At 49.8% G+C, this 24,941-nt stretch overlaps 1 protein-coding gene across 3 annotated transcripts in view; it reads right to left on the bottom strand.

The window, feature by feature from the left end:
• Window positions 1–24,941, bottom strand: part of PLPP4 (phospholipid phosphatase 4) — a 128,599-nt gene that overhangs the window by 77,467 nt on the left and 26,191 nt on the right. For all 3 annotated transcript variants that reach the window (XM_045439144.1, XM_045439142.1, XM_045439143.1), the window contains exon 2: window positions 4,267–4,375. In XM_045439144.1, the coding sequence (XP_045295100.1) occupies window positions 4,267–4,375 (109 nt within the window). The remainder of the gene's footprint in view (window positions 1–4,266; window positions 4,376–24,941) is intronic.

Here is a 24,941-nt window from a genome sequence, read left to right as displayed (position 1 = left end):
CAAAGCAGGGCCAGTGTGTCTGACGTGGGAGGGGCACAAGTATACCGAGAACTTTTAACAACGAAAGGGCTCAAACTCTGATGTCAGGATGTTAACCAGAGAAGAGTTTGTCACCGTAGTTCATTCATATCAGACAAACAACAGGCCCGGAGTGCCTTAATTTCTGGCACTTGACAGATGTGCTGAAAAGTGCTTATAGAGACAAGCCAGGACATGCAGTGCAGACACCTGGAAAGGGCCTTGCTGTGGGTAAGAAATTACAGCCCATCACGGAGAAAAGAGCTGTCTACGACTTTTGCAAAGAGTCTAAAAATTAAACTGTCTATCATGAGCCAGCTTTGTCTCTTTTCCTTCCCTCCTCCCCCCAAAATTAACTTTCTGTCTTCCCTAGAAGCATTCTATACTAGAATAGGAAACACTGTTATCGAATCAACACGGTATCAGTAATGTTTTACAGAAGTAAATCTTCTGGACTCATTGTGGCCAGGGCAGAAAGAACAAGGGCAAAGGACAGGTGTTGGGTAGGTTCGTTTGTTTGTTTGTTTGTTTAAGCCAAGTAAAGCAACTGGGGGACACCAATCATCCCATCAACTCACTACCTGAGCTTACCTATCAAGAGCTTTCCTGGGTCCATCCAAGTCATGTTCATGTCTGTGTCCCTGGGCCCTGTTCACTGGGCCCACATGGCCCCTGCTTTCTTGTGTCTGTGCCTTGACACACCAGCTCTTGTGCATGCGACCGGCTTCTCACCACCTTTCCACATCACCTGAGCCCCGAAGGAGACATCACAGTTGAATGGGTCCATGAGGGTCTAGCCTCTGGCAGCTGGCATTCAAATCGGGGTCTAGCAACTGGTGGTTGTATAACCTTGGACAAGTTGCTGAATCTCATTGCAGTTGCCATTTTCTCCATTGAAATGATGGGATTCCAAAAGTGATGACCTCAACAGACTGTGACAGGGATTATCTCAGATGCCACTGTAAGGTGGTGAGCACAACTCCTGTATTCCAGAGATGTTACTTGTTGTTGTTACTGCCATGATGATGATGATGATGATGACGGTGGTGGCGATAGTGATGATGGGGATGAGGAAGCTCCCTGCAAGTTTACCCAAGCCTCTAGCCCTTTCTAGATTCTATTTTTCTTTAGAGTACCATCTCCAGCAGAAGACTGTAGGACCCCTATATACAGGATATATCCCCCCAGATCTGATTTGACTTCCCATCACCTGAAGCTCCTATGGCTTTTCTTACCCACAGCAGGCTGGAAATGTTCCTTGAATCTACAAAGACACAACTACTAAGACAGAAACAAAGAGTATGCTAAAAAGCAAAAAACAACACAAACTAAGTCTTCCTACAGCAAAAAGCAGGTTTTCAAAGATGCTATGATAAACCCCACACACTCAGGAGGGAACCATGACGTCTTTTGAATAAGGAAGCAGCTTTCCATAAAGACAGCTAAAAGTTTGGGAACTTCCCAGAAATGTTAATTCAAGACTCAGTATATGTGAAAAGAATTCTCAGCCTGTCTCTCTGGTCAACAGGAACCCAGAGTCATCAAGGGATACAAACTCTCAGAATCAAACAATCCAACCACACCCAACTTTCATGTAGAAGTTCCATCGTCACCTTAGCTGAAAGTGCCAAAGACAGAGAAAATGAGAGGGGCTTCCTGGTGATGTTATCACCATTGACTCTGTACTTAACTTAATCCCCTACCATTTTAATACTGTTTTTGTGACCTCTGACCAAGTGGCTCCTCTAAAATATACATGCGTGTGCACACATGCACACACGCACACACACACACACACACACACACACACACACACACACACCGCTCCAGAGGCACTAATTTCCCAATCAAAAGACATGTGGTTTATTACAAACTGTCTTTAAATAACACTTTGGTTAGGAAGTTAAAAAGTTTGCCTTTAGATTAAAACACTCCAACCAAGGGGCACCTGGGTGGCTCAGTTGGGTAAGTGTCTGACCGACTCTTGATTTCAGTTCAGGTCATGACCTCACGATTCATGAGATCGAGCCCCAACAGTCTCCATGCTGGGCATGAAGCCTGCTTGAGATATTCTCTCTCTCTCTCTCCTGCCCCTCCTCCACTCACACACAGGCACATGCACTCTCTCTCAAAAACAAAACAAAACAAAACAAAACAAAACAAAACAAAACAAAACAAAACAAAAAACCCATTCCAACCATAAGTAAAACAGACCCCAAGATTTTTTTTATGTATTAAACAATAAAACTTGAGCCTTCTAAAGAAACCAACTTTGTTTTAAAAAACATTGAAAATATATATTTTATTACAGTCTTCCATAAACACCTGAAGGTTTTAATGGATCAAAGCAAACAGATATTTTATATTAAACTCTTAATAAAATCCAGGAGAAAAAAAATTTGATTTATGTGGTGACAAAATATTTTTCCTCTTTGTGTTACGTGTATTATAAATGTATCTGCTTCTTTCCTCGTGTTATTATGGAGCCTGCATTAAATCTTGTGACCAAATGAATGAAATACATCAACTACCACTAACAAAATAAAAGGTTGAACTTATCTCCTCAGGAGATTCGAGGGTAGGAATCAGGATCTGAGGCTGAATACACTTCTATTCTCTGAGACTCACAGCACTGAATAACTCCTTTACTGCCTCCTATCCACCTCTGCCAACATGCAAATGTACCCACTCCTATGTGTGTCTGCAGCCAGGGTATTTGTGGCATTTGTATCTAGACTTCAAAACAATCCATTGTTCACAAATCTAGGACACAGCCACAAATTTCTCACAATATCCCATATGAGCATTCATCTCCAAATTGTGTCTTACAGCACGTAAAATGTGAAATCTTTGAAGAGTGGGGATAAGTGATAAGAGCTTCTCCCTTTCAAAGCCATGGCATAAACCAGCCAGACACACACTAGTTCCTTTATTTCTAGGGTTTATGGAAGATTTGAGTTAGAGCAGAAATGGAAAAAGTCTAATTTTAATACTCAAGTGTTAGGTAAAGCCTGAACTCTTCAATTCCCCCCTGAAATTTACAATAATCCAGTTTAGTTTCCGGTGGAAAAGCAATTATTAAAAGGCAAATAAAATAAGATTTCAAAGCTCTTGTAATGTGCTGGGCATTTCGGGATGTTTGCAGACAAAGATCTTTCTAATCACGAATTAACAAGATTTCTTTCATAAAATCAGAGGGATTTCTTTCAAGATGCAAAAATATTCTTCATGTGCTCTATGAAATCTTTAGAACAACCATGTAAGTTTCCAGAGGCACAAGACACAATGGGTGATCAACAGAAATAGCCTTCAAGCTAGAAGACCAGCTCAACCAAAAATTACATTACTGTTCCGTAACAAGGAGGAGCTTAATTAAGTATTTCCTCTGCTACAGAAAGGCCTGATGGCAATTCCCCAGGAGGCCATTAGCATCAGCAAGGAGTCTTGGACACTCAGCTCCCAACCTACATGGCAGCTTCAGGGATGAGCCTGGGCTCAGAGCAGGCTGCTTGGATCTCAATCCTGGCTCTACCACTCACTTGCTGTGTGGATTTGGGCAAGTTCCCTCCTTTCTCTAGAATGTAATTCTGCATCTGCAAATGTGAACAAGACTGACATCTTTCTCACTGTAATGTTGGGTGGGATTAAATGAGATAATCCTTTCTTAAGCTCTCAGCACAGTGCCCGGCACATAGGAAGTGAAATGTAAAAGGCTTCAATAGCCACGGGGCAGGGTGAAGAGGTAAAAATAATCCTGCTATATCCACCAGCTATTTGGATGCTGGTCCATTTATTCTAGAAGTAGAAAGGCACAAAACACTATCTGGGGATTGAGTCATACGAGGTATCGCATCAGAAGTCAGCTGACCTGCTAGAACCAGAAGAGTGGTTGACAGAGCTATCTATATAGGGCCTGAGTTTGGCAAAACAGAGGTTTATTCCAGAAGGAGATGGAGCAGGAAAATCCATTTCTGGTCTTATTTTACCGTAAGTATTTGGAAACAACTCGGCACAGCTCACGTAAGCCAGTCCCTCCTCTTTCCACAGTGTCAGGCAATTACTGGTTCCATAGGGCCAAGCAGCGCCCATCATGATCTGGAATGGAGTTTTAATGCCATGGGCTGCTCACCTCCTCTTTCTCTGAGACTGCTCGCTGTCTTCAGCAGGGGTTGGCAAAGCAGAAATGGAAACCCATTTGGTTCATACTTGGGAGACTGGTCAAATCAGCCATGAAATCGCGGTACTTACGAACATGAGGCGGGTAGGTATGTTGTCTGATTGCACCAAAGGATTTTTGTAGAGCCAGATCTCTTCTGGCTGGATGACTCTCTGGAATGGGTCCAAAAACTCTGTGAAACTGAAACAAAACAAAGGAAGATGTGTGAGCGCTCTCGTCTGTTGCCTGTATTTCCCGAGACGGCCACTCCTTCACGTCCTCGGTGGAGAATCCAGCCTCTGGGGAAGGAGACGGGGATGACAGGGTAAAATGGATCGAAAGAATTACCGAGACATGGTAGACACTGTACAACTTTCTGCCGCCGAGGACCAATGCTGGGCATAAAAGAATGGTTGTGAAGACCCTAGGAAGTTGGGGCTCCAAAGTGAACTGAAAGCCGAAGGGCAGAATGGGGGCTCGGAGTGGGGCGAGGCCAGGCCGGCAGCCGGCTCTGGGGAGGAAGTAGGCTGGAGAAGGAACAAAGGTTGAAGAGCCACCAGGGCAGCACCAGGGGGAAAATGTCAGGTTCTTCCCTCCCCTCCCTTACCCCCGGACGGCGTGCTGACACCTCGCCACCAGTAGGGGGCAGAGTGAGCAAGAAAAGCTTCTGAGAGAAGACAGAAGGTTGGGCAGGAGGAAAGCAGAGAGAAAGGCAGGCAGGGAGGGAAAGTGGGGGGGCAGTGAGGTGCATCCTGGGGCTGCTGCCAGGAAACCAGACCGCTTCCCCTCCTCACCTTGTCAGCCTCCCAAACCCTCCCACACCCTGGGAACCCACAACACCCAGGCCGATGGAACCCGGTCACCACCGAGAGAAAGACGGGGATCAAGGGGGCTGAGTCTGCGGGGATATGGTTTGCTTTGTCAGCTCGCGGCCATCAGGCCACCTCTGGACCCTCCGGACCCCATTCTGTACCTGGTGAACTCAGTTCAGGAGGGGGGTCCGACAGAGCCAGGCTGAGGCTGACTGTCTTTTCTGACCTAGTCTCAGAGTCTTGTGGTGTTATCTGGTTACACAAGAGTCTGAAAGTCAAGCCCGGGTTCCAGACAGGGGACTGGACTCCACCTCTTGGCAGGGATGTGACAAGGTCCCATCGGAAAGAAGCCAGTAAGATGACACAGGTGGCTTTAAAATAACAACCTGCCACCCACGGGCCGTCAGCAGTGTTAATGTGCCCACAGCCTCGCTCTCAGAGGCCCCAGAACCTTGATCCCCATTTCTTCCCCACGCAGCCGGCACCGTCCCTCCTCACCTCGTTTGTCCCCCGCGTGTTACGACCATCATGGCGAGTTTTTAAAGCCTGCAATCAGCCTTTTGCACAATTCCACACCCCACCCCGAGGAGCTGCAGCCAGAACACATCTATCAAGCAAATTATATTCCCTGGGAGCAGCAGAGCCTAGAGAGATAGATGTCCCTTCTCCAGCCACGCTCCAGCCACCGGTGCCTGCCCCTGAGATTCCAGACAGCAAGGCAGCTACGCAGAGGACCGTGGGTCTCAGAGGGCAAACGGGGGCAGAGGTGGGCGTGAGGCAGAACAGACAGGTCTCGAGACAAGACAGGGTGTTTCCAAGAAAGGGCAGCCCAGGCCCGGAAACCCCCTTCCATGAGCTCTCTGTAGGTGGTTTGGGAGCCAGGAAGTGGAAACCCGGTTTCTGCTGAGGAGGCCAAGCGCGACCTCCAATTACCTGCTCACCAGGGCTCACTAGGCACTGGGACCCCCCAGCACTAGATCAGCACTAGATCAGCGCTTCCCAAACATTAATGTGGCCAGGATCACTTTGGGGTCTTGTGCTGACAGGAACAACCAGTCCTGGGTGGGGCCAGAGAGCTGGCATCCCCAGCAAGCTTCCCGGTGGTGCCACGCTGCCCGCCTGTCAATCAAACTGCGATTCGCAAAGGGGCCGAGGCACTGGCATCAAAGGGAGGGAGCCAATTAACAACGCAGAGTTCCGGGGCCTCACCCAGATCTACTGAATCAGAATCTTCATTTTCAGCAAGAGCCCCAGGGGATTCACGTGAGCACTAAGGGTGGACACACAGGCTCCCGGGGACGGAAAGCCGGTGCTTCCCAGCTTCAGCCATTTGAGAACCAAGGGGCACCTGGGGGGCCCAGCTGGTTAAGCGTCTGACTCTGGGTGTCGCCACAGGTCATGATCTCACGGTTCATGGGTTCGAGCCCTGCGTCCAGGCTCCATACTAACCATTAGGAGCCTGCTTGGGATTCTCTCCCTCCCTCTCTCTCTGCCCCTCCCCTGTCTCTCTCTCTCTCTCTCTCTCATTCAAAATAAGTAACAATTAAAAAAAAAAAAAAAAGAAACAAGTTGGCCAAGTTTTGCCTTATCCCCCCTTCCTCCCCTACTGTGACTTTCCTTGAGACTTGGTAAACTAAAAGCCTAGAAGAAACTTTCATGTCACTGCTTAATTACAAAGTCAACATTCCCTCTGTCAACAGCCGGTAAATGTCAACATAAACACAATGAAAACAAAAGACCGCTATTAAATTCTTTGGTGCCGCTGCCTCTGAGAGGAGCCCACCCTCCCTGTGAAGGCCCAGGGAGTGTCTGTCCATGGCCTTGGTCTGTCCGTCCCCTGCAAGGCGGGGAAAGACGGAAGGGGAAACGGGGAGGGGGGTGAGTGACCCTCTCCGTGACTGCGGAGGTGGGGGCTCTCACCCGTGTGTAACCTAAGCGCACATCGCACAGCCCCTAAAATCATCTCTAAGCCCCGCTGCTGTCGTGGAAGCGGGTCAAAACGTTTTGATGCAGAAAGGATAGAGTTCCCACTAAAGGCAACCTAGCTTTTCTTTTGTGAAAACTGTACCTGCCCAGAGCCAGGTGACTTGGCTTGCTGTTGGATCTAGATCCGAGATAGGCTTCTTTAATTTCTCTGCTGCTCGAATCGCACAACTGTCTCAATCTAACCGTGTACCGATTTCTTCCTTGCAAAGGAGGAAGAGTGTTCTTGTTTTCTCCCTTAAGTTTTCTAACGGTGCGATTTGAAGAACTTGGAAAACATACACAATGAAAATTCAGAGACATTATTCTAACTCTATGCTGAGCTATTCTCTTTTTAATTCATCCATAAATCCTCCTGAGGCTGGGTTCCTATCCATACTCTCTTTCTCCATCTCTGTCTCTCTGTCTCCTCATGGCCAGTCCTGTTTTCACAGCCCAGCCTGACTCTTAAGCAGCATACGGTATCTGCTTATATAGGAAGGGTGCAGTAGGGGAGAGGCAGTGGACCACCATCATCTTTGCCTCCTGCTTATTCATTCAACAATCACGTACTGAGTGCCTGCGATGTGCCAGGCACTGCCCTATGAACCCTGGGGAATAAAACACACGTGGTCCCCCTCTTGCAGAGGTTACAGTCAAGGGACCGTGAAGTGCCAACTGACTGGAGAATGAGACGTCAAGGTCTTCAGTTACAGGTGTCAGAGCTGTCTACACAGATTGCCAGCCCACTCTGCTTTCAGGAGATGTCGGGTTAGGAGTGTTCCAGTAGGTGGACCCATGAGATGGCCTCTAATCTAGGGCTGCTTATGAGGATCCTACCCCCTGGAAATGTCACAGGGTGTGGACCTATCACTGTCCACATGCTGAATGGGGCAACATTCAGAATTAGGAACCCAGAAGAATGGCCCATCTTGACATCACACTAGCAAGGAACAGTGAAGCCTTTGTCCCCATGCTGCTTCTAACTCAAAGCCAAGTTCTCAAAGCTCCGCTATCACGCCCCCCTTTAATCATATCACATACGTAGATGGCATAGCTTTTTCAAAATAGGTTAACACTTCAGTCACATACTAGACACAGATTTCTACCTCCTTTTCCCACAACCAAAAATAACACAAGATTGTACTGAAATATGAACCTAACCAGACCATTAAACTTGGTTCAAATCCCTGCTTTGGCATTTGCCAGCTGAGGGGCTTGAGAAAAGTCACTTAACCTCTCTGAGACTTCGTATCTTTCCCCCCACCCCACCCCCAGGATGGCTACACCTTCCAGGGCAGTAATAATACTGCTATCATCAGCAGTAAGAAAAGTTAGGGTCTGGCAAGTGTCTAGGGCACTGAAGGCCTCCATCAAAGGTGGCTGCTGTTCCTCCAATGTGAACATCAACACTGCCGAGGACACAAAGTGGGTCTGAGAAGGACTCCCCACCCCCATTCTCCCCAACCTTGGGGCAGAGAGGTTGCATGCCGGGGGAAGAGGGTCAGACAGACAACGATGACAACTGTCACTCATCATCTGACCATTCTGTGAGCGACAATGGCCCAGGAAGTCCCTTTTGAACCTTGCAGTGTGATAAAGAAGTTTTCCAGGCAAGAGCAAAAAGTAAAGCCTGTTCCTTGACTGAACTATTGACTTGCCCCACGGGTGGGCGTCTCCCACGAGAGAGGGAAAACACTTACAAATGGGCACTGGATGCGGTCAGTAGACAGGCAAGTCGCTCCAGGCCCGGCAGGGAGGAGGTGTCTCAGGCTTACTGTTAGTCCTAGGACAAAGGGTGGGATGAGGCCACGGACAGAATGTACTGATGAATTATCTCTGTGAGCCAGCAAGCCCGTGACCTGTCTCTGAACATACAGCCTTCTCCTGAGTTCGGCGGTTGGCCATCCCAAAGACAAGAGTAACAAATTTCATAATAACTGGTTATCACATTTGGAGCCATCTTGTGCCATGCCCTTGACCTGGTGCTTTCCAACATTATTTCATTTAATTTTCATAAGAGCCTATGAGATAGAAATTGCTGTTATTCCCATTTTATAGACGAGAATACTGAGGCTACAAGACAAAGGGTCTCTTGCCTAAGTCGTCACGGCTCTATGTGCCTTGGAATGTCCACTAATGCACGTCCTCCTCAGCACATAGTCTGGAACTTTAAGGAAAGAACATGCAAATACACACACACACACACACACACACACTGCCCACCAGTGTAGTGGCAACTGCAATTATTTGAATAAGAGACACAATTTTCCACAATTAGAAATATAGCCTTGCTCTTGGGAAATGCAACATGTTGATCTCAGTTCTCAGTGTGAAGGCTGAAATCAGATTCTTGCAGAGGGCAGTCGGATGTTTGTCGTGAAGGAGGGAAGGGAAGAAACAATGCACAGAGAAGGAGGTGGCAAGAGAAGTGAAGACCCCAAGAAGTTGCCCCCAGCATCCCCCTCCTCCCCGCCCCCCAGAGAAGCAGGTGCCGTGCAGCAAAGCTGTCGGCCGCTCACCTGCACTGTATCCAGGAGACCAGCCCTGGACCAGATGAGGAACGGCTCCCATGGCCCCCACCCCATCCTGGGGACGGCCCCTCTTCTCTGCAGCAAGCTTCACAAAGGATGGGAAGGCAGGCTTAGCGAGGGTGGCCGCCCCCCGGGGGCCGAGGCACAGGCACAGGCGGGCTCCACTCCTCCTCCCCCGGTTCCAGCCCTCATGCCCTTCCAACTCTGTGGGCACTGACTCCGGAGGGTCAGCCTGGGTTGGATTTGCACTCACCCTCACTGACTGCGTGACCTTGGGCAAGACACTACCCTTCCTGGGCCTTGATTTCCTCATCTGCAAACTACTGCTGATGATGACACCTACACACCTCCGTCAGAGGGCTGGTGTGAATATTAAGGTGATGGTGTGAAGTTCTTAGAAGGGCACCTGCGAATAGCACGCATTCTGTACGTGTGTTACTGCGCTGCAGCCGAAAGCCTCAAATTACAGCCTAATGCTGGGTCCTGCCCTCGCGTCTGAAACCACACGGGCTTCGACCAGCCTGACCACAATTTCCCTTCCTTGCTCTGCCCCCTCAGGGGAGGTCCCCCGGCCAAACAGCCCTCTTTATCAAGGGGCCAGGTGAAATTATTGCTTATTATCCCTAAGTATGGGGTTTCAGTCCCCTACCAGCCCACAAACAGGCCGATCACATCCTCCTGTAGGAACCAGGGCCACCCCTCCCTCTTGGAACTACACAGCCTGCCTCCCACAGGCCCTGCTGGCTGGCAGTCTTCTCCTCCCCTGCTGTGTGCAAATGTGACTAATAAACTTCCATCCCTCTCTCTGTCCCAACCTCCATGTATGGCCACCCCCATGGCCCCTAGGGAAGGAATCCCTCCTCACCAAGGGTGTGAAGATAGGACGATCAGAGCATGTACTCCTTGGCCAGGCCCTCTGTACACGATGGGGCGGGACAGGGGTGGAAACGTCTGGACTGAGCCTGGAGAGGTCTTCGATCTATCCAGCTCCAGGAAGGAAGAGAAAGGACCAGGGGTGGGCAGTGTGGATAAAACAAAGCTGCCGACCCAAAGACAACCTGCTCACACTGGTTCTTCTTCAGCATTTAGAAAAACGGCCCTGGGGGTGCCTGGGTGGCTCAGTCGGTTAAGCGTCTGACTTCAGCTCAGGTCACGATCTCACGGTTCTTGGGTTCAAGCCCCACATTGGGCTCCGGGCTGACAGCTCAGAGCCTGGAGACTGCTTCGGATTCTATGTCTCCCTCTCTTTCTGTTCCTCCCCTGCTCATGCTCTGTCTCTCTCTGTCTCTCAAAAATAAATAAACCGTTAACAAAAAATTTAAGAAAAGAAAAAGAACAGCCCCAATCTGCCTCCCCTATACCTGTGGTCACCAATACTGGGGCCACAGACACACATGGACCTCTGACACACGCTCCATGAAGTACACGACACCTCCAACCACGGATGGATCCACGGATGTTTGGTCTTCCCAAACATGTATACTCTGAACTTAATCAAGCCTTTGGATCCAACTTCTAGCTTATAGGAAACACAGGGGCAGAGGAACAAGTCAAATGCCCTCCAGCAATGAATTAGACAAGTCTAGGAATAAAGCTAGATGGAATGTTCCAGATTACAAGACTCTTAAGAGACAAGACAACCAAATGTAACATGCATTTGACTGGATCTTGGGTCAAAAAAATTAAAAAGCCATTAAAAAGAAACTTTGAGGATGAGCGGGGCAGTACAGGGACTGGAACGGACTAGATATCAGGTGATAATAAGGTACTAATTTCCTTCAGTGTGGTAAGAACATGGATATGTAGAAGAATGCCTTATTTTTTGGAGAAGCATTTAGAGAGCTTAGGATAATCACCAGCAATTTACTCTCAAATAGTTCAGAAAATTATACATAGAGCATATAAATACAGAAATAAAGCAAATAAGTTAAAATGTTAATTGCTAAATCTAGGCGGAGTATACGGGGGAATCATTTTGCTGTTTCTGCTTTTCCGCATATTTGAAAATGTCCAGGATGAGATGCTGGTATAGAGAGGTCCAGGAGCAGGAGCCCCTAAAGTGGGGGAACTAGGACAGAAGGTAATGTTGGCCATGGAAGTAAAGTGTTGGCAGCCACAGCTGTGGAGTTGAAAAGGCTATGTTCTACCCTTGCCACTTACAAGCTGTGTGACCCTGGGCAAGTTACGCCTCCTCTCTGAGCCCTGGTTGCCTTGTCCACGAGTGGAGATAACCACACAAACTACCTTCAGGGCCGTGGTGAGGAATGGATGGGGAGGAAACGCATAATGGACTCAGCACAGAGCAGGCTGTGCGACGCTCAGTAGATGTCCCCTCCCCATCAGGCAGCTCCTGCAGCCAACGGCATATTCAAACCACCGCACAGAAAAAGCAGGACACACCCAAACATGCCTGCAGTGGGGCGGGGGCGTACCCGGAAGCATATTTCGCAGCAGCACCACGTTCAAAATCATGTGCATCAGCCCAAAAGTCCAAACATTTAATCCAACAATTTCTGAACATCTCTACAGAGGGTGCCTTCCCTTCGGAAGTCAACGGAAGCCTGAAAACATTTCACTGTCTGAATTCAAACAGAAAATCCTGGTCTACAGACACGCGGGCTGCAAAAGCCAATGCATCAGGTCCAGCTAGGACTTCGTGACCAGGGGCAAGCTGGCGAAGTCCCCTTCCCATCTGTAAAATGGGCAGCACCCCTGCTGAAATGTAGTGAGAATCTTGAGTTCAGTCAGGGTCCATCAGACGCACCCAACAACTGCCATTAATACTACTACTCACTGAAAAATCACAAATTAAAAAAAAAAAAAAAATTCCTAAGAATATGCATCCCACAAAACAACGTGGGGACCTTATCTAGATCCTGATTCAAAGAAATTAGGTGTTCATTTGATTGGGGGTTACAAGTGGTGTTGTGCTCTTGGGGGGACTGGTTCAGTTTTTTGTTTCATTGTTTTTGTTTTTCTTAAGTTCTCATCGGTTAAAGTTTTTGAAGTATTGGCATATGAAATGATGTTATGACTGGGCTTTGCTTTAAAATACTCCATCAATAGGGGCGCCTGGGTGGCTCAGTTGGTTAAGCACCCAACTCTTGATTTTGTCTCAGATCACGATCTCATGGTTTGTGAGTTTGAGCCCTGCATTGGGCTCCACACTAATGGTGTGGAGCCTGCTTGGGATTCTCTCTCTCCCCCTCTCTCTGCCCCTCTCCACTTGTATGCTCGCTTGCTCGCTCTCTCTCTCTCTCTCTCTCTCTCTCTCAAAATAAATAAATAGGGGCACCTGGGTGGCTGAGTCGGTTAAGCATCCAACTTGGCTCAGGTCATGATCTCACAGTTTGTGAGTTCGAGCCCCACGTCGGTCTCTGTGCTGACAGCTCAGAGCGTGGAGCCTGTTTCGGATTCTGTGTCTCCCTCTCTCTCTGCCCCTCCTCCACTTGCACTCTGTGTCTCTCAAAAAGGAATAAATGTAAGTAAGTAAATGTAAATAAGTAAATAAATAAATAGTAAGGAAAAATACTCCACCAATAAAGGGGGAGAGGGGACCAGATGAAATCAAAGTCCTGAGAACTGGTGGAGGGTTTGTGACAATTTCCACAACACGAAGTTCGTTTGTTTGTTTGTTTTAAAATGATTTTGCTCACTGGCCAGAAAGATACTCCAAAATTAAGTGTTTTCTCAGCCAAAGCAACTGATGCTCTTGGAAAGTATTATTTCAGTCAAGTGTACACACAGAAAGAGGAATGAATAAAAGTCAGCAAGAAGAAAGGAGAGACAAGGGAAGAGGTCAGCTGACTCACAGAAGGAGTTCCCTTCCAAAACCTGCACACCTAGACCTATCTGAAGACCCTCAGGTCAAGACCCCAAGGTCGCCTCAGAGCCTGAGGCGATGAGGAGTCCTCTCCCGGGCTCAGATGCTGCCCAGACTGGACGCCTCGGAAAGCAAGTGCTTCATAACTAAGGCGGTGACGTGTGGGTGACAGTGAGCCGTGGGGGACAGGTGACTATGGGCAGAGCCAGGCAGCTGAGACTAAGGCTCTGAGAAACCTATGGAATCTGCCTCCCACTGGCTGTCGGGCCTCCAGAGCTCAGAGCCTAGGCCCAGGCTCAGAAAAGCTCTCCCAGCAGGGCCGGCAACGCAGAGCCCTCTGGGCCAGACACATCTCCCAGCAGAAAACGTTGCAGGGACCACCAGATTGTCTCTGAGCCACAAGCAAACAAAAACCACTGCAAAGGAAAAAAAAAAATGTAGTGAAAGGGGACGAGGGAGGAAAGTTCGTATCTCTTTGCTAACAGACCTCAGTCTCCAATTAATCTTTGGCTCTAGAATGCCCAGGGAACCATTCATTCCTGGATTAAATAAGTCTTTAGGAATTTAGCCACAGCTGAAAGCACTCTGGAACATTCTACATACCCACACCTGGAATATGTGGTATGTGGCCACACCAGGCCACATAAAGACCCCAGAATACACCACTGAGCAGAGTCCTGGGGCAGCACAGAATGCCACTCAATGCTTAGGACAAAACACAGTGAAGACAGAACTTAATTTGAAGGGGTTTCTGAGCTATAATTTTAATTAAAACGCATCAGCCAGAGAGACCACTTGTTCCCAACTGGGGCCCTCAAGTGTCTTCGAGATCTTGCTCCCTTTCAGCCTCATCTGAATTTCCCCGGTGGCAGTTAGCAGGGGTCCAGCTAGCAACAGGCCCTTCTTCCCCGAGTCCTTGGCAGATATCAGCAAAGCCCCGACCTGAATGAAGCCCCTGATCATTTTCTCCATGACTTATTTTTCCATGTTCTAGAATGATCTTCAGTTGGGCTGGTAGGTGAGAGGAGGCAGATTCCTGAGACTGCACAGCCACAGATCAGAAGGCCCAGGGCCAGGGACGGCCATGATCAGACAAGAGGCTGATGGGCAGGGGCCAGGTCAGGGCTGAGAGCATGGGGATGGGAGACAAGACGCTGGGGTACATCTCCCCTGGGCATGAAAACCTGCTCAGCAGCCAAGGTCTGGAGGAGGCAGACGTTTCCCCCCTTCTACCCTGAGGAATGGCCAGGCCTGTGGTTTTCAAGCTGATCAAGAACCCTCATTTTTGCCCCCAAAGTTTTTTTGCTGTCGGCATCACCTGCACTACAAGCCCTCAACCCCCTAATGCAAAGTCAAGTTGGGACACAGTCCCTTGGACCCGGGTTAGGCCGTGCGTAACTGCAGGCTCCCTGGGCCGGTTTCCGTGGCCCCAGTGACAGCCAGCTCCCGAGTGAAGGACCCAGCAATGGCTGCCTGTTGGTACGACTAGGCTCTGTGGCTGGGATCCATCTGCTGACTTGAAATCTTCCTAGGAAAAGAATCAAGGATAAGCCAGGTCATACCACCACGGCCGCAAAGACACAGTGATGATCTCGAGGCTGAATGCAAGGGCCACAACCAAACACCAGCTCCAAATGGGCACCAGGGACTTTTGTCTGCTTTCAATCGGAGCCGTAGCCCCAGGGCTTAGAGCAGTGCCTGGCATGAAGTAAGTGCTCAATAAATACCTACTGCACCAAGACTAAACGAATCCACGGCCGCTATTTCAACAAAGATGGGATCTTCTGCCACATGGAATCTTCAGTCGGCAGCTGGCAGCTGGCCGCCCTTGGACTGAAAGCAGCTTCTTGCTACTACATTTGCTTTGGGCTGCTCGGTGTTTTTTGTTGTTGTTTTTTTTGTTTTTGTTTTTTTTTTTTTTTTTTTATGTATAATTCATGGCCAATGTTTAAAAACCAGGAGCTCTTACTGCACAATCTGCATCTCTGGCTTCCGTTGAAGAATTTGGTGTGGAAACCTCAGGCCCACATCCCGCCAGGGCAGCAAACTGATGAAGGAGCGAAGAAAGGGCTGCCCGCCTGGGAGGGCCAAGTCCTGCCTCGGGTCCGGCCACACCCGTTGTGTTTGTGAATCCCCCCGCTAGACCGTGCAATATGACACATGCTCTTCTCTGTGGCTGCTGCAGCCTCGCTGCTGGCTGGTCCAGGAGTGGGGGGCACTTAACGGTCTCCAGGACCCCCCCCCCAGTCTACGAGGCCAGCGCCCCCAGTGGACGAGTGCACCTCTCTCTTCTCAGGGAGCATGGCTTTGCAGACGGCTCGTCTGCTGCCTGGTTTGTTAGAACGCATTGGCCCACAGCACTTGGGTGCTCCCCTCCAGCAGCACTGGCGGCACCTACCCACCCCTGCAAACCTTGCTCTCAACTCTGTCCCAAGTGACAAGAGACCCCCCCCCCCAGCCCCTAGGCACTGCTGAGAACTGGGTTTGATGCGTCCCCGGTCATCTCAATGGCTCCTTAGTAACACAGTAAATGAGATGCCATCTTCAGAGACATCCAGAAGGAAGAGAAGGGGAGAGGAAGAGAAGTGGGGAGAGAGGAAGCAGAGTGAGGGAAGATGGGTCAGCTGATCGCTTTCTGAGTGCTTCCTATAGGCCAGGAGCCCGCTAGGCACATGTTATAGCTTCCCTCAATCACTCCTCACAACGAAAAGGTAGGCACTGCCGTCCCCAATGTCCAGGGAGGGAAACTGAGGCTCAGAGGGTGTTGTGTTTTTGTTTTTGTTTTTGTTTTTGACCTGCCCAAATTCATTCAGCAGGACAAACAGCAAAACTGAAGCTCAAACCCAGGTCTTCTAACCATAACCCTGGGCTATTTCCACAGCCCCCGTTTCTGGGAGGGTGGGCAAGGGTACGCTGAAGTGACAGCAAAACCACGAGTGGGCTGCAGACAACTCCACTCGGTACAGGCAGCGGTGGGAGGATCCGGGGTCTGCCCGGGTAGTACAGGGACGCAGGCTGGTGCTGGGCAGCAGCTCACTGGACCAGCGTCAGCTAGCGGCCACTGATTACCTTGTGACCACAGGAAAATCACTCCTTCAGTGTTGTTGCTTCTTGATTGGTATAATGCAAATTCATTCGCTGTCTCATTCATTCATCTGCAGTAGAGCAAGGCAGTAAAATGACCTTGGCCCAATCACTTTACTTCTGCATGCCTGTTTCTCATCTGTAAAAGGATAACTATCCATGAGATAACTGGCACATAGTAAGCAAGCCTAATAAATGCTCAGTTTTACTCCTCATTCATTCACTCATGCAGTCATGTGTTCAACAAGCACTGACATCCGCCTAGGAGTAGGTTTTGTCACCCTACTCAAAAGGGGCTAGTGTTGATCCTGGGCTCCTGGGGTACTGTCTTCCTGCTCTCTGATCCCTCTCCTTGCTCACTTTGTCTTTCTTAAGCTCCTCTCCCTCCCTCCAGACCCTTCATAAATAATGTTGGGGGGTGCCTGGGTGGCTCAGTCGGTTGAGCGTCCGACTTCGGCTCAGGTCATGATCTCACGGTTCGTGAGTTCAAGCCCCACGTCAGGCTCTGTGCTGACAGCTCGGAGGCTGGAGCCTGTTTCAGATTCTGTGTCTCCCTCTCACTCTCTGCCCCTTCCCCCTTCATGCTCTGTCTCTCTCTGTCTCTCAAAAATGAATAAACATTAAAAAAAACTTTTTTTTTAAAAATAATGTTGGCCCAGGAGCCCATCCTAGGACTGGGGCTGAAACAGTGGGGACCACATTGTGTTCTCAGGGCCCCATCAGCCCAACTTCCGGCCTTTCCAAATTGACATCTTCATCCCTAATACCTACATGCCCGTGTTCATTTCAAGCATTATTCACCATACGCATGATACAGGAACAACCCTAAGTGTCCATCAGTGGATGAATGGATAACGAAGAGGTGCTGTATACATACAATGGAATATTATTCAGCCGTAAGAAAGAAGGACATCTGCCATTTGTGACAGTATGGATAGACCTTGAGGACATTCAGCTAAATGAAGTAAGTCAGACAGAAAGAGACAGATACTGTATGATCTCACGTCTATGTGGAATCTAAACAAGCAAACTCATAGAAACAGAGACTAGAATGGTGGCCAGCATGGGCTGCAGGTGGAAAGTAGGAGAAATGGGGCGATAGTGGTCAAAGTGTAGCAACTTCCAGCTATAAGATGAGTAAGCTCTAGAGACTGAATGTATATATGGCATGGTGACTACAGTTAGTAACACTGTATCATACACTTGAAGTTTTCCAAAACAGACCTTCAATGTTCTTACCACAAAAAAAAGATATATTAACTCTGTGACACGCTGCAGGTGTTAGCTGATGCTACAGTGATAATCATTTCTCAGTATATAAGTGCATCAGATCAACATATTATATACCTTAAATTTACACAATGTTTTTTTTTAATTTTTTTAACGTTTATTTATTTTTGAGACAGAGAGAGACAGAGCATGAACGGGGGAGGGTCAGAGAGAGAGGGAGACACAGAATCCGAAACAGGCTCCAGGCTCTGAGCTGTCAGCACAGAGCCCGACGCGGGGCTCGAACCCACAAACTGCGAGATCATGCCCTGAGCCTAAGTCAGACGCCTAACCGACTGAGCCACCCAGGCGCCCCTAAATTTACACAATGTTATATGTCAATTATGTCCCAATAGAGCTGGGGAAAAGAAAAACACAACTGGGTATAAAGATCAAGTAATACTGGTAAAAGGAGGCTAACAGGATGCTGCTAAAGAAGTCAATTGTTGCTTCTCTGCCTTAAATGATTTCCCAGAGTCCTTTAACTTGTGATTTTATAAATGGTATTGCATCTCCAAATGAATCCGTACCCAGTGCGACTGGCAACATTACGAATCAGAATGACCCCCTTGCAGAATACTAAAGGTGCCTCTCAATCGCTATCTACACAATCAGCAGCAGGGACGGTACCTTCTCCCCTGTAGACACAATAGCTTTGTTTAAAAACATAACAGTAACCCCCCCGGCTGTCTCTAAAATATAACAAAGCAGAAGCAGAAGGGTTATACTTGCCACCCTCAACCTGTCAGGCAGCCAGCTGGACTTATCAGAGAGGCTTCCCCCGATTCTGCAGTCATTACTGGAAGGTCTTAATTGGCTTTCGCGATTTTGCACAGCACTGCGAATTTGGATAATCGAGTTTGGAAAAAAAGTGTAATCAAGCTGATTTATCCACAATTATCTCCCCCTATTATCCTCCTTGTTACCCCATTCTGCAATTACTTGCATGGAAAATTTTTATGTAATAGAGACATGCAGGCAAAGGCAGCGGATCCCCTGAATCCTGCAGTGAGCGAGGGGCTCAGCTCTTCCCAAGGACCCTGGGCGCCTCCAGGAGGCGGCCCCAGGCAGGCTGACCTCAAGGCAGGTAGTGTAAATGAGGCGCTAATGCCCAAAGAGCCTCTGCTCCAAAGCTAGTGTTCCTTGAACCCTAACTTGGAAACTCACACTTACCACCCTCTGAGAGAGGACTGGCTCCCTGTCAGGTCAACCAGTGGACGCGGCTGACCACCTCCAGGTGCATTCCAAAGCAAGTCCAAATTCAACAGTGGAAAACGCAGCCATTGACGGTTGCTACCGGCTCTGACATTTGAATGGCGACCCCCCTCCCTATATCAATAGCAACTTGAAACAATATTGTACCATCTGGCATTCTCGAGCCACATGTTGTTCTGGACACTCTCCATGCACCATGTACCTCTTCTACTTCACAAACCCTATGGAGTATTACTGGCATTACGACCATTTTACAGATGGTCGAACTGAGGCCCTCAGAGGCCGCATAGTAACAGCGTAGCCAGATCCCAGAGCCTTCCGAGCCTGTGCTCTGTGCTCATACTCACTAAGGGGTCCCGGCTCAACAAAGAGCAGGTGGAGACAGAGAGGTTTATCTTCACATCGAAGGATCAGCTGATCTTTTACAGGGGGATTTGGGAAGAAATAGGAAAACTTTAAAGAAACGGAAAGGAAGCCACCCACAGATGCAGGCTGGGGGGGGGGGGGGCGTCTTGGTTTGAGGCCGTTGGCAGTGCCTGTAGGAAAGTCCACGGGTGGGGGTCCCGGTCTCAACTGGGCCACCACGTGCCTCATGACTTTGCAGATGGCACCTGTGTCTCTGACCCTCAGTTTCTCCATTTGTAAAATGCGTGGGTGGCCCCTACGCAATACCGGTGACTTGTAGGGCTTGAAGGGCTTCTAATGGGAGAACAGAGCAGAGCCAAGAATGCCCTGGGGCCGCGCTTCTCAATCCTAGCTGCATAGTACGCTCACTAGAGACACTTTTAAAAATATCACTGCCCTTGCCCTGCCCCGGACCAAACAAGTGTGGATCCCTGGGCATCCCGGGTGCGGTACTCCTGCTCTAGGGCCAACAGGACACTTCTCTTTCCGCTTCTGTTCTTTTCTCTTTTATGTGGATTTTCCCTTTGATTTGTGTCTTTACCTCTCATTCCTTTCCCCGATGAATGAATCAAAAGTGGTCCTTTTTAAAATGCGACAAGGAACCCATAGCATCTGGCATCGAAAAACATGTGCTTGTTTTGTGTTCTGCCCACGAGTCCTACTTCACAGGGACTCCCCTCCGAAGGCCTCGCCAGTTGTGGGCAACGCCGGTGGCCAGCACTCCGTGTCTGTGCCGCCTGGCCTCGGCCGAGGTTAGCCTGGGCTGGCCACAGGTCCCTCAGCCTTGGACGCCACTCCCAATGGGCAGCATGAAGAACCATTTGGATTTGCAAAGAGAGAGACGATACCACTCCAGCCCTGAACTTGGAGGCGCCAGTCCTGAGCAGGTGCAAAGAGTTTAATACGTTTCCGTTGAGCCTGAAGCGGTGCCAGATGCAGGGATCCAGCCAGAGTGAACAAGGCATAGCCCGTGTCCCAGGGAGCCCAGCGTGGCTGGTGGGAAGGAGGCGGGGAGAGGGGGAGGCACAAGCCTAAAAACCAGCTGTATTAGTTCCCTATTGCTGTCGTAACAAACGGCTAGTGGCTTTAGCAACACTAGTTCCAGAGGTCAAAGGTCTGATGCACATTTCACTGGGCTCAGATCAAAGTGTAGCAAAGCTACATTCCCTTCTAGAAGCTCCGGGAGAGAATCCGTCCTTGCCTTTTCCAGCTTCTAGAGGTGTCCCTCATTCTTTGACTCGTGACCCCCTTCAACTTCACAGCCGGCAAGAGTAAGTCTGGATCTGTCCACTCTGCATCTCTCTGGCCCCCTCCCCTGCCTCCCCTTCCTCCACTTTCAGAGCGAGTTCAAAGACTCCCGTGATTCCACTGATCCCACCCAGATAATCCGGGATAACCTCCCCGATGAGCAACCTTAGTTACCTCTGGGACCTTAAACCCCCTCACGACACAAGGCAACACGTCCACAGATCCCAGGGATCCGGATGCGGACGTCCCTGCGGGACATCATTCTGCCACACGCTGACCGCTTACGGTGACTGGCCGTGAGGACACGCCGTTAGGTGAAGGGACAATCCTGGGCTCTCCTGTGTTGTGGCTGTTGGTGGTGTTTACGTGCAAACATACACTGGACAAAAAGGCGGGAAGAAAATCCCCAAAACGTTAACACTGGTTGTATCTGCTCAGTCACATTTGTACACCTTCCCACGGACACTTAGCACCACACAGGGACCGCTGAGGAGCCCGCCAGGCCGGAAGCGGCATGAACAGAGTCTGTCTTTCTCCCTCCATCCCTGGCTCACAGTGGTGACCATGGTGGACATGGACAGAGGACTCCCAGGTGTGCTAGCACATTCTAAGTGCTTTACACACGTTAACTCGGTCCTCGCGAGGCTCCACGGAGGTCAGTGTTATTTTAAGCTCCACTGTTTGCACCGGAGCGAGCTCCTCCAGGCCACCTCGCTCAAAGCCACCCCAGAGACCCTGGAAAGGTCACAGGCACTTTCATCCCCCTCGGCCAATGAAGACCCGCACTGACTCCATACCCTGAACCCAAACAGCAATCTCTCATTTATCTCGCTTCTGACCTCAATGAAGATGAGGCAGAAGTCTGGCAGGGAGGACCCCCCCTCCCGCCCCAGGAAAGAGGGGAGCAGGGCTCTGTTCCCGGTCAGTGCCAGTGGACCCCTCTGTAGGCTGGAGGCAGGGGTGCAGGGCACCAGGACAGTGAGGATGGACACAGGGACAGGGACACGGACGGGGGTGATCTCCACCAGCCCAGCCCAGTGGGAGCATGAGGACTTCGGAGCCACGTGGATCTGCACTAGAATATAACCTGTGTCTTGGAGCTGTGATCCCTGGAGGTGCCACGCACCCGCCTGGGTCTCCCTCGGGGACCAGGGTCTCTGAGCAGTGAGAACTGGAGGAGGTGAGCAGCTCGACCCAGGGCCTGGAATCCACCGCCCGGCCACTCGCATCGCTACCGTATGTGACTCTCTCACTCTACCCCAGCCACACTGGCTCCCCCGAGGGGCCCTGAGCTCACCAAGCGTGCCTCCACGCCGGGCATTTTGTCCTTGCCATTCTCTCCACCCGGAATGTTCCTCCCAGACACCTGCAAGGCTCGCTCTTCTCTTGCTTCAGGCCTCTGCTCAAATAGCATCTTTTCAGGCAGGTGTTCTCGAATTATTTCCACATAAAATAGCAAAACCTCATTCCAAACCAGCCCTTCCTCTCCTTCTCGGCCACATCTTTTCCTACTGGGCGTCACCACCAACAGACTATATTTTTATCTGTGTGCTTCTCTATAGCCTCTCTCACCAGACTGGTGGACCAGCTCGATGGGGGCAGGGACTTTATCCATTTTGTCACTGCTGTGTCTCCGGGTTCCTGAGCTGTGCCTGAAGCCTAAAAGGGGTTCAAAAGAACTTGTTGAGGAATGGATGTTCCCTTCCCATAATTTCTGGGGAAAAAACCCACACATACATTTCGTGATATCCCCTCCCTCCAACAAATGGTTTGTAATCCTATTTCTGGCTGCAGGACAGAGTTGTAGAGAATGAGTTAGGGGTCATCACTCACACACACACACACACACACACGCACGCACGCACACACCAGGTACACCAGACAACTGGGAAGGCCAAGCACAGCCAGAATGACCAAGGGCAGAGAGGCCTGGATACAGATCCCACCCCAGGCCGCGTGAGGCTGGGAGAGTTTGACGATTTGATTCTGTCCCTCCCCCCCTCCCCGCCTCTGACATCCATGAGGCAGGAAAGATCCAGCACCTCCAGGTGTGGAAATTTAAAGTCAGTTGGTTTTCACAGAAGTGTTCAGCTCACCTGGCCGACAGATTTCTAACAGCCTCAAGCGCAGGCAACACAGCTGAGACCCTGAAGGCAGATGGGGACATCAGCCATCTCCTGTCAAGGGGGCCCCTGGGTCAAGTGCTTTACAGACCTGGAGACTAATGCTACGTTCCACAGCTGAGGTTCAGAGAGGTTAAGTGATCAGATGGCGGCCTCACAGCCAATAAGTGGCAGCGGGGACTCGAACCCGGGGCTGTCTGACTTCCAGCCTGTGAAGGCCTCCCACCACCCCACACCACCTCCAGGCCTGAAGAGGACCCGTGTCTGCGTGTTCACACAGACGACCTTGGCCTCTTTGCTGTCCTGGGAGAAGAGGAGACTCCACCACCAGAGTCCCCAGGGCCATACACAGAGGCACTGACGGGTCAGCTGCCGACCCGCAAACAGACAAAGGAGGCAGAAAGAGCTTCTCCAAGGCAGGCACAAAGTCCCCGGCCACTGAATTCCTACCCTACAGACCCTGGAAGAGCTGTGTCACTAAACCCCAAGACAGCAGAATCGTAGCATCGGTGGCCCTTAGAGGAGGAACAGACTTTAGTGATCAGCTGCTCACTAGCTGACTTAGAAGAAGAGTTCAGTGTCCTGATGTGTCCAAGGGAGACAACAGGAGCACGGAACCCCACAGATGGGGGAGGGAGGGAGAGGAGGGGCTGTTACATAAAGTGCCTGGCATCCAGGGAGAGCCCTAGGCAGGGCAGCCCTGGCTGTTGTTTCACTAGCTTTCAACTCCTCCCCCTCCATTTAAAAATCCCCTCTGGGGGGACCTGGGTCGGTTAAGTGTCTCACTCTTGACTTCAGCTCACGTCATGATCTCACGGTTCCTGAGTCCAAGCTCTGCATCGGGCTCCGTGCTGACAGTACAGAGCCTGCTTGGGATTCTGTCTCCCTCTCTGTCTCTGCCCCTCCCCTGCTTGCTCTCTATCTCTCTCAAAAATAAATTTTAAAAAATATACTTAAAAAAAAAAAATCCTCTCCAGAATTCAGCTGTCACGGTTAAGCGGTGATTCCCACCAAGCAAGCAGTCCGAATGTGGTCAGAAAGTTCCACTTGGTTTAAAGCTCTTTCATTCAAGGAACTGCGTTGTCTTCTTCCTGACATCCCCCGGGCTGCCCTGGAGCCCCCCCTGGGACGGTCCACACCTGGGCATGGTCTGGCTGAGCATCCACAACTGCGTCACCTGCTCCCCACAGCCCAGGGTCTGCAAGCCTGTCACTGCCTGGCGGCAAGAAGGTATAAGATCCAATGGTATGGAGTCCTGAGCCCTACCCCCATCCTCTGGTGCTCATACCACCAGGCAGGGCACCCACTGGGCATCTGTCGTGTGCCAGTCACCGTGTTACTGCTCAGGGCGGGGCACCTATTAAGGCAGACACAGGCCCTGTGAGTCTTGGGTCCAAAGCAGAAGACGGATGATCAGACAACAGCCACACAGTTTGGTGAGCACTGTGATGGGGGAGAAGGGCTGCTGGCCAGCTCGCAGGCTCAGGAGAAGCTCCCCAGAGAAAGCAAGAGCTCAGTTGGGGCCTGGAAATCAGTCCAGGTCGGGAGAGGGGCACTGGAAGACGTGCTCCAGGAAAGAAGGGCTATGAAGCAATTTACCATCCTCTAGATCTGGAGGTCCTACTGTGATCAATAGCATATAAGGCATAATTAATTTTAAAAAGCATATAAGGCATAATTAATTTTAAAAAGCAGATAAGGCGTAATTAATTTTAAAAAGCATATAAGGCGTAATTAATTTTAAAAAGCATATAAGGCGCAATTAATTTTAAAAAATAGCCTCGAGGAAGCCCACAGGCCTTACTTGGTTTCTTGTACACAAACTGCCTCCAAGGCAGGCCTTGGCCAGCGCTGGCAGCTGCTGGCTGGCTCTGCCTAAGTGAGCTGCAAGACTTCACATGTAATCCTGTTAGGGTTTACCTTGTTAGTCTCAAACCCATCATTCCTGCCAAGATTTTTATGAATCTTGATTCTATTATCCTACATATTAGACTTCCATCCCCGTTTTGTGTCATGCACAAATTTGATAAGCCTACTGTCTATGTCTTTATCCAAGTTGCTGATAAAACCTTGGACAGAGGAGGTCAGATTCAGAGTCCTGAGGCATGGCCCTTGGCATCATCCCCCAGCTGTGCCCCAGATGCACGGCCACTGCCAGTATTCTCTGTATGAGCTACTCGTTCAGCCTCTGACTGCTACAGCAGCCTGATGACATAGTCTTCGGCTGTACTCAAGGGGACACTATCTCAGTAATAAGAATTGTAATACCTTGCTCATCCAGAACTCAACTAT

This window comes from Leopardus geoffroyi, chromosome D2 (assembly GCF_018350155.1).
Source record: "Leopardus geoffroyi isolate Oge1 chromosome D2, O.geoffroyi_Oge1_pat1.0, whole genome shotgun sequence".
Lineage (NCBI taxonomy): Eukaryota > Metazoa > Chordata > Mammalia > Carnivora > Felidae > Leopardus > Leopardus geoffroyi.
The sequence above is the reverse complement of the archived record's forward strand: the minus strand, read 5'-3'. Positions and strand labels throughout refer to the sequence as shown.